Source organism: Salminus brasiliensis, chromosome 22 (genome assembly GCF_030463535.1).
Source record: "Salminus brasiliensis chromosome 22, fSalBra1.hap2, whole genome shotgun sequence".
Lineage (NCBI taxonomy): Eukaryota > Metazoa > Chordata > Actinopteri > Characiformes > Bryconidae > Salminus > Salminus brasiliensis.
Genome location: NC_132899.1, coordinates 11,759,142 through 11,773,489, shown reverse-complemented (window position 1 = coordinate 11,773,489; position 14,348 = coordinate 11,759,142). Strand labels below are relative to the sequence as shown.

The 14,348-nt window shown below is 37.7% G+C and overlaps 2 protein-coding genes across 3 annotated transcripts in view; one reads left to right on the top strand and one right to left on the bottom strand.

Annotated features, from left to right (window-relative positions):
* The window catches only part of six3b (SIX homeobox 3b), a 4,324-nt gene extending 2,035 nt beyond the window's left edge, over positions 1–2,289 (top strand). Inside the window, exon 2 of the mRNA XM_072667074.1 lies at positions 1,240–2,289. Within this exon, the coding sequence (XP_072523175.1) occupies positions 1,240–1,417 (178 nt within the window). The 3' untranslated portion in view covers positions 1,418–2,289. The remainder of the gene's footprint in view (positions 1–1,239) is intronic.
* A 7,685-nt stretch (positions 2,290–9,974) lies between these two features.
* Positions 9,975–12,318, bottom strand: six2b (SIX homeobox 2b). 2 transcript variants are annotated; one of them, XM_072667359.1, is made up of 3 exons: positions 11,759–12,318; positions 10,124–10,329; positions 10,024–10,076 (listed from the first exon to the last, which is right to left on the bottom strand). In XM_072667359.1, exons 1-3 carry the CDS (start codon positions 12,316–12,318, stop codon positions 10,024–10,026), a joined length of 819 nt encoding a protein of 272 aa, XP_072523460.1. The 2 variants fall into 2 exon arrangements, with proteins under 2 accessions (XP_072523459.1, XP_072523460.1); XM_072667358.1 differs by having other exon boundaries at positions 9,975–10,329.
* Between the last annotated feature and the right edge of the window lie 2,030 nt (positions 12,319–14,348).

Genomic DNA, 14,348 nt, shown 5'->3' with positions numbered 1-14,348 from the left:
CGGTGACTGTATTTACTTATTTAGACCATTTTTAAAACTTAGAAACTTAGAATTTCTGATGTAATCTGAAAAGTGTCTTTAGTGTATTTTACAAACACTAAAAGCGGGATGGTTTTAATGCCCACTACAGTTTACAGGCTGCTTAATTATCTTATGATTATTATTCTAATAATCTGTTTTTCCACATCGTCGCTGGAAATTCCCGCCGTCTTACTAAAACCAAAATAGCAACTCCAACATTTACAGCAGATTTACAGAAAAAGAACAAAAAACTACTTCACTTTTTAATGTAAGTCAATGTAACATATTTTATTCCAATGTTGATACAATGAAAAAAAACAAACAAACAAAACAAAAAACAGCTCTTGTCAAAAAGTGAAAAACAAAACAAATGGAGATACGATTTTTTGCTTGACAGTGACATTGTGAACAATAATAATAATATTACAGAATAATACTAACAAGACAAATGCAAATACAAAAATACGAAAAACTAAACAAAACAAAACAAAACATAAAAATAAAACAAGAAATAAACCTTTAAAAACAAAAGAAAAAAAACGTTTATTAGACAATAATTACAAAAGAGTGGCTTCCAGAAGGTATCTTTCTATTTAAGTAATATATTAACAATATAATACTTAATAACAGTCAATCAATAATATTATTATATGCAGTTTTATCGTATTTGTTATTTCCATTCCTCTATTTGTAAATATGTGCATTAATAATATGTATAATAATATCTATTACTCTTTTTATTACTATTATTGTAATTATTATGGACATTATTAACATATCATCTGTTCTGATTAGTGTTTGTGTTAATCTCAGTTTTGAGAAAGTAAATAAATCTCAGACTAGAAATAAGTGAGAATAACTGGGTGAATAACTGCTCTGATGATCAGGGATTATAACGGTTGTTATTTTACTGTTAGAGGGTCAGTTTTACAGCAGCGGGGTGAGACTGAGCCTGAGCAGGTCCGCTCTCTCACACACTTCCACTGCTCGCCCACTCGCTGCTCAACTGTGAGCTGCTGACTGCGCGCCTGTGTGTGTGTGTGTGTGTGTGTGTGTGTTTGTGTTAAATGTGTTTTCTGTGTGTGTGTGTGTGTGTGTGTGTGTGTGTGTGTGTGTTTGTGTTAAATGTGTTTTCTGTGTGTGTGTGTGTGTGTGTGTGTGTGTGTTCAGTATCAGGACTGAATGCTGACGCTTTTCTCTCTGTTCCTCTGTTTTCAGGCTACAGCACCACGGGCTATCGCAGGGTGGTCTTCGGGGTCTGTCCGAAACGGGCTGCCCCAACCCGGGTCCGGCCGAGGCCGCGAGCCCCAGCGCGAGCGTGTCGAGCAGCGCGGAGCGAGCGGACGGCGCCACCGTGCTCTCCGTTACGGACAGTGACTCGGACTTCGACGTATGATGCAGAGCGCGCGCGCGGGGAAATGATAACACTGGACCTGTAAAACAAACAAACAAACAAACAAACAAACAAAACCAGAAAAAAGGGCCACATGGGTGCAGCAGGGGTGTGTGTGTGTGTGTGTGTGCTCTCGCTGCTGCTGTCGCTCAGATGAAGAAGAGGAAGAAGGCGCGCGCACTGTTTTTCTTTCCAGGGACATGCGATAAGATGCGACGCGCGCGCTCTCCCTTTCTCTGTCTCTCTTTGATCTCCGGTCAGTTTTGTTTTTACTGCATGTTCGTTTGTGAATCATTTTGGGACGTTTTTTGAAGAGGCACTATGAGGAAGGAGTGGCGGAGCCTCGGGCTCTCCTCTGCTCCCTCCATCCCCCAGTTTTAAAGCCGCAAAGCGGACACCCCCCCCCCCCCCTCTCTGTTCTGCAGACAATCGTGGAAGTCAAAAAGCACCTTTACTCCTCTTCTATGACTCGACGGCAGATGTTCAAAGTTGGACTTTATCTCCAGATTTTCTATTGAATGCTCAGTGTCTGATGCGTTTTTACCCCCCCCCCTCCCCCTGTCTGTCTCTCTCTCTGTCTCTCTCTCTCTCTCTGTCTCTCTCTCTCTCTCTCTCTCTCTCTCTGTCTCTCTCTCTCTCTCTCTCTCTCTCTCTCTGTCTCTCTCTCTCTCGGCTCTGTGTGCTCGTGTTATCCTGCAACTAGGCCATCCCTACAACTGCCTCTCTTACTTTGTGTCCATAAGATGTCTAAGTGTGTGTAAAGTGCTTTGAGATTTTTAATGTCTGTTCATTGGTTGGTTTTATACTGTAAATGGCGCGGACAGCGCGGTGTGATGGGTCACTTTTATGCAAATAAATATAATTTAATATGATAACTCTATTAATGTCTTTCTTCGTGGTTATATTGAGGTGTTACTTGTCCTCGAGCTCAGACAGTAAATATGACGTGTAAAATTAATTTAGCCTGTTTATACATGCGCGTATTTCTCGTAATATAGTCAGACAGACAATAATAGCCATAATTGAACTAATATTAATAATACGTATCTGTATTTTTATTGGTCTCTTTTAACTGACCCCAGAAATATGCGTTTTTCTAAACACAGCTGTCAATTTACAAATCTGCATTTCTGACAAATTCCCATCTATTTTTTATTATTTGTTCTTTCCGTTGATCAAAGCTGACGCGTCTGTTTTCGCAAAGAAACGTATTATTATTATTATTATTATTATTACTAATAACAACAACAACAACAACAATAACAATAATAATAATAATAATAATAATTGTAATTGTAATAATAATAATAATAATAATAATAATAATTGTAATTGTAATTATAATAATAATAATAATAATATTTTTTATTATTATTGAATCTTTCTTTTGCGCTGTTTGTTTGGTGCGTCGTTTAAACGTTTCCGTAAACAGTTCAACTTCAATGACTGATATTAATATTTCTACTTAGTCATTCATATAACTGTATTGTTCATTCACTAAAAACTCACTGTTAAACAACCTGTGAAAAATAATATTACTATACTAATAATCTGCTAATTTATTAATTTCAGTACAATTCTTAATCACCTCAGCAGCTGTCACAGCGATCTGTGACCTCGTCCAGTGAAACAGTGAATCATATTTGACAATATTACAGTGTGTTTAATATTGATGACGCTTCTGCTGCTACATTCATCGTCACTCATCACCAGAAAACCGGAATCAGTGGCGTGACTGGAGTGGAGAGTGTAGAGGCGCTCAGGACTAAACTCTACCTGGGCTGTGGTAATGGTCCAGGTTCAGACCAACACAAACGTTTGGACACGCCTTTAAAAAAAAAAAAAAGGTAAATGATCTACAGAAAGAACCTAAATCTATTATTTTCTGGAAAAATGAATACATTATATATATATATATATATATATATTTAAAAACGCATATTAATGACACCTTATTTTCCCCAAATATGCTCAATTCAGCAAGTAAACAGCCCTTTTGTATTGGAGTATAGTGTGTTCTCTGTGGAGGTGTGTAATGTTTCCACTTTATAAAGGTAATTCGAGCGGTGCTCAGACTTTTGCATTCTGATATCTTGACCAGGCTTGTGGAGTTTCTCTCCTGTGTGATGAGGTTTAGTAGTTTTACTGTAAGCTCACCAAGCTGTGCCAACAGATCCAGCCTCTACACTGACACTGGACACCTAACACACACACTCTTGTGTTCTTAAAAAACCTGAGCACAACTGCATTTTAAAGGATTGGTTTATTAGGAAAATGAAGATTACACAGGTGATAGCTTGAAGAATGATTACTAACCACATGTTTTCCTTCATGGTATCATTCAAAGAACCACGTGAAGCACCTTCTTCACAGTCTTCAGAGTGTTTCCCAGTGGAGTTAGTTTAGCTCTGAGCTATTAGACCAAAACTACTGAAGCTTATGTCACACATCCACAGTAGGAACAGCAGCCTTGTAGCATCACAGCAAAGCTAAAGGAGCAGACTGCAGACCCCAAACATGTCTTGGATGATCGATCAGGGTAGGAGGCATTATGTGAACGATGTATTTTCAGGGAACCATTCCTCTAAACTGCAGTGTAGATCAGTCTAATAAAATTCACAATATGTTCATAGAGGACTATGGCATATGTCATTATTTTGGCCAGTGACGTTTTTTCTGAATAGACGCCCAATAATAAAGCAGTTATGATGAAAAAAATGACTCCTTTTAAATGAGATGTCTAAATTCCAATAGGCCCATTAATGCCCCCCCCCCCCAAATCAGGCTCAGTGACCACAGGACTGTGTGTGCTGAGTGCATATGTGTGTGTGTGTATGTGTTTGCCCTACTCAGCCTTTCTCTAGCCTGCTTTCCCTTTCTGCCTCCCTCGTTTTCCTCAACTTCTCTCTCTGTGTTCATCCAGGCGCAGCTCCCCCTGACCTGGATTCACTGGCCTGCATGGACCACAAACACACCACCTTTCAGCAAATTCACCCACACACCAGCTCACACACACTCAGCAGCTCAGGCTGCAGCAGTCTAGTCCCATGAGCGGCCGCTACTTTACTTTCTACTCTAGGCCTAGGTCTTACTGTTCTAATCCTTTAATATATATACAGTATATATACGTATGTATTTTTCACAGCCTGCCTGCTGTCTAACACCTAGTAGCTTTGGTGTAATTCTATTAAAAGAGCAGCAGTAGGGTCAGGCCCAGGCTTACAGGATGAGCAGCTGTGTAAAGCCGGACTTCTGGACATTAATTTGTGTCTGCTGGCAGATGGAGCACTGTCCAGCTGTCCAACACATGGCTGGAGATGAAACCTCACTTCCACTGAGCTCTAATGATGGAGGCACTGCTCACAGAGTACCACTAACAAAGCGCCAACACGCGCCATACCTACATCCAGGAGGCCGTTATTATTTCTGTTCACCTGTTTGATGCCTCGGTCACCAACCTCATCTTCCCCTGACCTTTTAACTTCCTGCTGAGTCTAACGCTACAGTAAAACCAGCAGAACCAGATTCACACCATGAAAAGCGTTGGAGGGCTGAATATCTTGCAGCAGAGGTTGTGGGGATCTTTATATTTTATATTCTCTTATTTATATCGATCAGTCTGTCTAATATGTTTGAGAATATGAATATATATATATATATATATATATATATATATATATGAAAAGTGCTTCACGCAAAAACAGGGGGGCCTAAAGAGACCTCTCTGAATGGGCCACCATGCTCTGTGAATCGTGTGCTTTTGTCGCCACCTGGTGGTACAAATGCGAAGTGCCTGTCCTGCTCATGTAAGATGGCCGGATTCACAAAAGCTTACGTAGAAAAACTTAAGCGTATAAGCTTATAAGACATAAGCTTATACGTCCATACGTATGTTCTTTTAACGCGATTTCATCAAATATTATTTTAATTTTATTTTTATGAGACTCTTTTTATATGAACTTCATATGTAGTCGTTTGTAATGTAGCATTTTATAGCTTATCATTAATGACACATGACATAACTTGCTGTTTATTGGTTTTTAAAGCCTGTGTAAAAAAATAATACATAAGAACTAGAAATGTATGGAATATCCAACAGGAAAACCCTCCACGGAAACTATAAAGATCCTGAATGATATAATGATAATGGCACTGATCAGTGTATAGGCGTTTGAAGTTTTTTGGAGCATCATCTACTTTAACTTTTTTCCACAAGAATGAATTTGAGAAAATATTTCTTATGAAACTCTGAACAAAACCGGTGATGATCTACAAAAAGGTTTGCAAAGGAGGCTAACAGGAAGCCCTTAAGGTTGTTTCTAAGAAGGCGTGGCCACAAGAAAACAAACTAGGTTTCAAGTGGCCACGAAATAACACACGATCTCGTAGCCTCGATACATTATCTTGTGACCTCAGTATATTATTCTGGGGCCACTAAACCCTTGCTTTGTGTCCTCAATAGATTACCTTGTGGCCAAACCTCATTAAAACATCCAGCATGTCACCTCAGGAGCTGAGTGGCCTAAACCTATACTAAACGTCACTTCAGTGAAACACTGCTGGGTTATTTTTAGTAACCAATCAACAATAGAGAAAATCCACACACACCAGAAACGTTCATCAGAAGATACATCGATACGACAATAATATTGGAGAATTAATTTCGTCAAAGTGGGTTAGGATTATTATTTATAATCATAATTGATCACATTATCATAAGTAATATACTACTTCTATTAATAATAATAATAATAATAATAATAACAATAATAATAATAACAATAATAACAATAATAATAATAATAATAATAATAATAATAATAATAATAATAACAATAATAATAATAACAATAACAATAACAATAACAATAACAATAACAATAATAATAACAACAATAATAATAATAATAATAATAATAATAATAATAATAATAATAATAATAATAACAATAATAATACAGTTTATAATTCGTTTATATTTTTCTAGATTGTGTGCAAGATAATTGGCTATCCTTCTTGGTGAGGGTGCGAGGTTGGCTGCTGAGGCAGGGTTTCGCTCAAGGCGCCAAACATGGAGCAGCAGTGGGGTCAGTGTTGCCTGTCTGCGAGGTCAGTGACTGTGACAGTAAAAGCTCAGCCAGTGGCTCAGTTTTCACTCTGTAATTAACAGCACCTGATGAAGTCGATTAGGACAGGTAAACAGCTTTTCATCACATGGCAGAACAGAGAGTCCTGGCCTGCGGGAATGGGTAAGAAAGCTTCCATGAAACATCGACGTTTTGCCACTTTTACTATTCAGTGATACCAATAACAATATCTGTGTTCATTCAGCTGTAACTATATGGTATATATGAACAGTATCTGAGCTGTGGCTGTGTGGCTGACAGTGCTAACTGAAAGCATTAGCTAGCTGTACAGTTGTGTGTACTGGAGATCTGCAGTGTTGCTGGTGGTTGAAGTGTATTTTAGGATACTTGTCTAAATGTACATCTGAATATGAATTGATTTCGTATTATTTCAATATTTTTTTTATTTAACACATTTTATCTGAGCAAAAACTTTATAATAATTGGCTTAACTTAGCAAGGCAACTAAGTACACCTGACAGAGCCAGTCTGAGCAGATAGACAGATAGATAGATAGATAGATAGATAGATGATAGATAGATAGATAGATAGATAGATAGATAGATAGATAGATAGATGATAGATAGATAGATAGATAGATAGATAGATAGATGATAGATAGATAGATGATAGATAGATAGATAGATAGATAGATAGATGATAGATAGATAGATAGATAGATAGATAGATGATAGATAGATAGATTGATAGATAGATAGATGATAGATAGATAGATAGATAGATAGATAGATAGATGATAGATAGATAGATAGATAGATAGATGATAGATAGATAGATAGATAGATAGATAGATAGATTGATAGATAGATAGATAGATAGATAGATAGATAGATAGATGATAGATAGATAGATAGATAGATAGATAGATGATAGATAGATAGATAGATAGATGATAGATAGATAGATAGATAGATGATAGATAGATAGATGATAGATAGATAGATAAATAGATGATAGATAGATAGATAGATAGATAGATAGATGATAGATAGATAGATAGATAGATGATAGATAGATAGATAGATAGATAGATAGATAGATGATAGATAGATAGATGATAGATAGATAGATGATAGATAGATGATAGATAGATAGATAGATAGATAGATAGATAGATTGATAGATAGATAGATAGATAGATAGATAGATGATAGATAGATAGATGATAGATAGATAGATAGATAGATAGATAGATAGATAGATAGATAGATGATAGATAGATAGATAGATAGATAGATAGATGATAGATAGATGATAGATAGATAGATAGATAGATAGATAGATGATAGATAGATAGATAGATAGATAGATAGATGATAGATAGATGATAGATAGATAGATAGATAGATTGATAGATAGATAGATAGATAGATTGATAGATAGATAGATAGATAGATAGATAGATAGATAGATAGATAGATGATAGATAGATGATAGATAGATAGATAGATAGATAGATAGATAGATAGATTGATAGATAGATAGAGCACTGGGATAATGTGACCATTGTCCTTTTAGTCTAAGATCCCATAAGTAACCCGTATGTTAGGGTTCTCTCTGTCTGGAGCACTGTAGTCTAGGGTCAGTTGTGTTGTAATGACACGGCTTCAACACTAGGTGGCAGTATAATCACACTCTTGATTACAGCAGCGGCTCCTTTTTCGTAGGAATTTTAGTAAGGGTGTAAACCTGAGCTAATATTACTAGTTTAGTCCTTTTTAAACACAAGACAAAACAAGACAAATGATTAGTTCAAAAACAACGAAATTATTTTTATTTTATTATGTCTTTAAGAAAATTCTATTGAACCTAATTACAGATAATTCATGAAAAGTCTATTTCACAATTACACTGTAAAATGTAGGTGGTATTTTCAAATTTCTGTTTGAATTCATATAAATAAAAAAATAAGTTCATTATTAATGTATCACTCAGCAAATGTTATGAACCAGCCATTTACAGTGCTAACTGGACAATACTGGAGTTGCCATTGTTGACAGGGTTGTGGGTTCGATACTCAGGCTTGGCAAGCTGCCACTATTGGGCCCTTGAGAAAGGCCCTTTACCCTCTCTGCTCCTATGGGGGCTGCAGCAAGGGCTGCCCACCGCTCTGGGCATGTGTGGCCACTGTCATTGTGTGTGTTTGATCACTAGTGTGTTTGTGTGTGTTCACTGCATGGATGGGTTTAGGGGACATCTGTCTGTGAACATGGTTGTCTTGTCTTGTCTTATTTGTGGTGCTACTGCTTCAGCTCAACCCTTCCCAGAACAGATTTAACTCCAGCTAATGAAATGCTACACTGATACTGAAGAGGATAGAGACTCAAATCTGAACGAGTGATGTTAGCTGCCCTGTATGTTGCTCTTAGCCTGCCAACTAACTTGGAGCAATGACCACAAGCAGCTCCACAACACTGTCCCACTCTGTTTAACATGTAGCAGATGTTGCTAAAGGTTGATGCTTTACTGTTGCGATGAATGTTGATGAATGTTGATGAATGTTGCTAAGCTTAGCATAACTACATTTTATGATGCTAAGCCACTGTGTGCCAATCCGGAGGGACTTGCTGACATGCAGAGCATTGGTACAGCACTGGGGGGAAATCCCATGGATTGCTTTCAGTTCTTCTTGTTAAAGTAACTAAAACCTTTTTGGGGGGATAGATACTTGCTGTGCTCAGTTTTAGTATGAAAAATACAGTAAACATTAAAAATACTGTAGATATTTTATGACTCTGGTACAATCCAAACTGTATTTAATAATTAACCCATAACGAAACATGGGGAAGTAGGATGAAATCTTCTAACTGTGAAAACAACGAACCGTGAAGCTTTTGTAAAGACTGGCCTGATGAATGTGCATTTGAATATTAAACCTGAATATTAAAGTCTGGTATAGTGTTACACTTAAACAGTAGTTCTCTCTCAACTTGGAACTGTAACCTACTACTTTGATAGGAAGTCATGGATGTTAATTACTGGCCTTTTTAACAAGCTACAGAAAAAGCCAGATGACCCAACATAGTAGCTTGCCTCGATTATGCCGTAAAAAACACGAAAACTCTGATCACTCTTTAGTCAATATATATTTTATTAGTTTATATATAGCAAGATATATCAAAAACTATCAGTTGATTTATACTGATTCATCACATGGAAAGGGTTCATCATCTTTTTTAAGTACAGTGCATAAGATGGATGCTGTCTTCTGTTCTTTGGTCTTTTTTTGTTTTCAAAACTGGACTATTGGTTTATAAGACTACTGGATGTCCAAGTAGATGCATGTTTATCGTAGTTAGTCCTGCAACAATTCTTATGAGAGAAGATGACGAGTGGGAAATGAATAGGTGGGTTTCTTCAGCATCTTTGGTTTTCTGTGAAAGCGGTCTCTTACAGCACAGCCCTTAGGGTGTTTACGAGCCCAGGTCCACAAGGCTGGCGGCCATAGGGTTAAGGAGGCCGTCATGCATGGAGAGATGGTGGTGCTGGTGCTGGTGCTGGTGTTGGTGTTGGTGCTGGAGATGATGAGGCTGATGGTGTTGATGGTGGTCCGTGGTGGGACCTGGTCCGGGAGGAGAAGGCCCAAAGCTGTGCAGGGCAGGCAGGCCCGAGCTGGAGCCCATCAGCATGGCTGGACTCATAGAGGAAGTGGGATCTGGACTTCCTGCTGGAGATTTTTCCTCATCCGAACTTTCACCCGGAGATTTACTCTCGCTCATCTGAGACATCAGGGGGTTGTGGCCGTTTTGACTTGTGCCCTCATTTTCCCTGAGGAGGAGATCATTGCATTCATTAGTGCAACAGTCCAGAGACAGCCCAGACCTGCCACTCTTAATCTACCAACCACTTTCCAATATATAAAACATTCAATAATGCCATATTCTGTCTGTCTGTCTATGAAAGATTTATTTACAGAAACTTTTTCAGTACATTAAATACAAATACATTTTTCATTTTCATAATTCATTTTCAGTTTACTTCTTTTTTCATAGACTTTTTTTTTAAAGGTGACCTTGTCTGTACATAAAAAGATCTACTGAATCTACTGATAATGTAACCAACATAAGAAAAAAAAAATTCTCGTCTATTATTCAAATTGAAATAAACAAATTTGAAGTAAACTATAGATTGAGGCTGTTCAGGTAACAAAAAACACATAAGATAAAAAAAAGGATAAAAAAAGAAAAAAAAAACATAATATGAAGGACTATATTTCTCTAGTCTAAAATAAATAATTAACAAGACAACACAACAGTTCTGCATTAACCTTTCTGGCAGATAATGCCAGTGTCTAAATGTATGGAATAACTAATTATTAAATAAAAAAACATTTGTCAACATAGTTGTGACTAAAACTTTGGCTAAATCTGAAGTTTTTCTTTTTATTACTTTTAACTTACAAAGCACAGCCTTGAGAATGTATTAAGAAGAGTAAAAAATAGTAAGTCATATGTTTAAATGCTTATTTACAGTCGTAAAGTCTGTAAATATCACAGAAATGGGTACTTGCATATAAGGAATATAAGCCAATCTAAGCCAAATATAGTTATTTAAGTAAAAGACTGATAAAATACAGTAATAGAGATAGGTATTTACAGTAGTATTTATGTAAAATATTAAAACATAGAAAAGTTACAGATTTGAAGTGTAAAACTGAAATATGTCAGATGCACATATTTATATGTATATATGTATGTATAAACCTATATTATATATAAATTATAATGTAGTGGTAACTATGTATAAGACTGAAATATGTAGACATAGATGACGTGTAGTTTAAGACTGAAATGGGGCTGTTTTCAGAGATCATTTTTCTCCTGTCTTTTTACTTAAACAATTTTGATAATTACTTGTAACAGAAATTATAATAACATATTTTTCTTTCTCTAATAACAGCAAAACGAATGAGAACACAAAACTGAATTTTTTTATGTATAAAGTTTACTCCCATCAGTTTAACCACACCAAAAACAAATCAAACTGAATTACATTGTAAATAAATCGAATGTATTTTTAATCAACTTAATCTCATATCTAATTGGATATTTAGGTGTAACATATATGTTGTCATTTATGTAAAATAAACATTTTACAACTATATCTGACATATGTAAGAAATCTGACTCTACACAACACAAATGTAGGTATAAGAATGAATAGTAATGGTGATATATTAGCAATGAGATATGAGTACCTTTCTTTGGCCTCTGCAGCACGATCCCTCTGCCTCCTGTTCTTGAACCAGTTGCTCACCTGCGTGGTGGTGAGCCCCGTGGCCTCGGCCAGCTCCCTCTTCTCTCGGGGTGAGGGGTAGGGGTTATGGGAGTACCACTCCTTCAGCACGCAGCGGCTCTTTTCCTTAAAGCAGTAGCTGGTCTCCTCTCCGTCCCAGATGGTGCGGGGCAGGGGGAACTTTCTTCTCACCCGGTATTTTCCCACAGCCCCAAGGGGCCTCCCGCGCACCTTTTCTGCCTCCATGTAGTGCGCTTTGAGCCATAGCTGTTGCAGCTTGGGGTGGTTGTGTGGGGAGAACTGGTGGCTCTCCAGCACTTTGTAGAGCTCCCTGAAGTTGCCCCGGTGGAAGGCCACCACGGCCTTGGCTTTCAGCACTGACTCATTCTTGTGCAGGTGCTCGCAGGCCGGTAAGGACCAGAGGAAACGGCCAAGGCGCTCGATGCTCCCCCCCTGCTGAAGGACCTCACACACGCAGGCAACCTGCTCTTGCGTGAAGCCGAAGCTGGGCGGCATGGACATTTTTTTTTTTGGAAGTAAGATGTGCTCCAGGTGCCTCCTTAAACTCCAATTGCCGTCGCTTTAACCCAAATTCACACTCCGTGTGAGCCGTTCCCACTGCACAAACTCAATTCTTGCTGTGCACAGCCTATGAAAAATGCATGACATAACAAAGAGCAACAGCAGCAGCAGTAAAAGAAGTTGCTGATCATGACATGAACAGGTATGAACAGCCGTATTTCCTCTGCTTCACTGGAAAAAATCACATTCACAGGGCTGCCAAGAAGTGCAAATGATCTTATTCCTGCCTTGAGCGTTCAACTTGTGCACACTACATTATTTCCTCGAGTGTGTCGGGCTGTTAGCCCGCCCTCCGGTAATCGGATCTCCTTACAGGGGGAGAGCATCCTCTTGGGGAGCCATTCAGGGGAAGAGTGAAGAGAAGTTGTGTGGCACCGTCCTCCGCCTTAGGGGAAGGAGTGTGTGCTCAGTGCAATGCAGTGGCCAAAAGCAAAGACATATAACATAGCAGCAGATGTATGAAATGCATGCCGGTATCACATGCACAAAACAGGCACAAATTGAATGCAAACGTAGATCCGTAAACATAGTTAAATCGCATGAAACCAAGTTCATGGAAAGAATGGAAGCTTAAGCCGATATCTGGCTTCATTTTACTGCAATCAAGGCACTGCAAGTTGATTTACTTATGCCTAGGATGCCTAAACTTGGTACTTCTTACGTAGGCCGTCTGAAGAAATTATAGAATTTTACTGAAGAATTAGTCGACCAAACAATCATATACAATAAAGTGTGTTCTGATTACTTCAGCAAACATAAAGCAGGAGAATTAGAAAGAAATAAACAAACAAACAAGAAATTGTGATCATTTGGATTTGTTGCTTTTGACAAGTTAGCCAGCAGAAGTGTGTTAGATTGAGAGTTGCGAGGAGAAGTCACTGCTATCATATATCTGTTGAGTTATTTTGGAGTGTAATATGAGGCAGGCGTACTTTTTCATATGGACATTTTAACTGCAGCATTTGGTTCCAAAAGGACAGAGAGATCTTTACTAATTTGGTTTTATTGATTGTTGTGGTTGTATTTTATCAGATGATTTATTTGATCAAGATCTTTATTCTAGAATATTTTCGTATTTCGACAAAGCCTTTGAATACAACAGCCACTCTTTACATTGTATAAACATGATAAACAGACTGATGGAAATGCAAAAAACAAAAACAGCTCATATAAAGTCATCATTTTGGAGATATCAGCATTTCTAGTGATTATATAGATTTTTGGAAAATGACCTATTTCTTTAGCTTCATCTACAGTGGCATCCAAAAGTATGGCACTTCTGGTCAGAGTTGTGGTGAATAATCACGTGAGTAGAAGATGAAATACAACAGGCATGAACATAAAGACAAAAGATTCTATTCCATTTTTGTATAGTAAAAAATGAAGGACCATGCAAAAGAGATTTGTGCTCTCAGATAACTTTGGAAGACCAAACAAATTGAGAGAACTGCTTGTAGAATTGCTAGAAAGAAACATCAAAACTCTCTGTGGTGATGCACTGTTCTACTGTGCAGCAATACCTGTACCAATGTGACCTTCTATATTAGACACTCTTATAAGAAAACCTTTCCCAGTATCAGACATTTTTAAAGACATATCTAATCAAGCCTGATGCGTTTTGGAACAAGTACTCAGACTGATGAGCTTAAACTGATTTTGGACCAGAATGAGCAAAGGCGTGTTTGGTGAAAAAAGGTGCAGCATTTACTGAAAAGATCAACCTCTCCAACTGCACAGGAGTGGATCGATCGTGCTTTGGGCTTGCTGTGCAGTCAGTGGCACAGGGTATATTTCAGTGGTAGAGGGAACAATGGATTCATCCGAAGATGAAGAAGAATATAGATTTTACAGCAGGATAACAATCCTAAACACACCCTAAAATCCACAGTCAACCTCCAGAGGCACAAGCTCAGCATCACAGAGATTGTTTTTTACCAGGGGTGCCCAAACCTTTGCATGCCACTGTATTG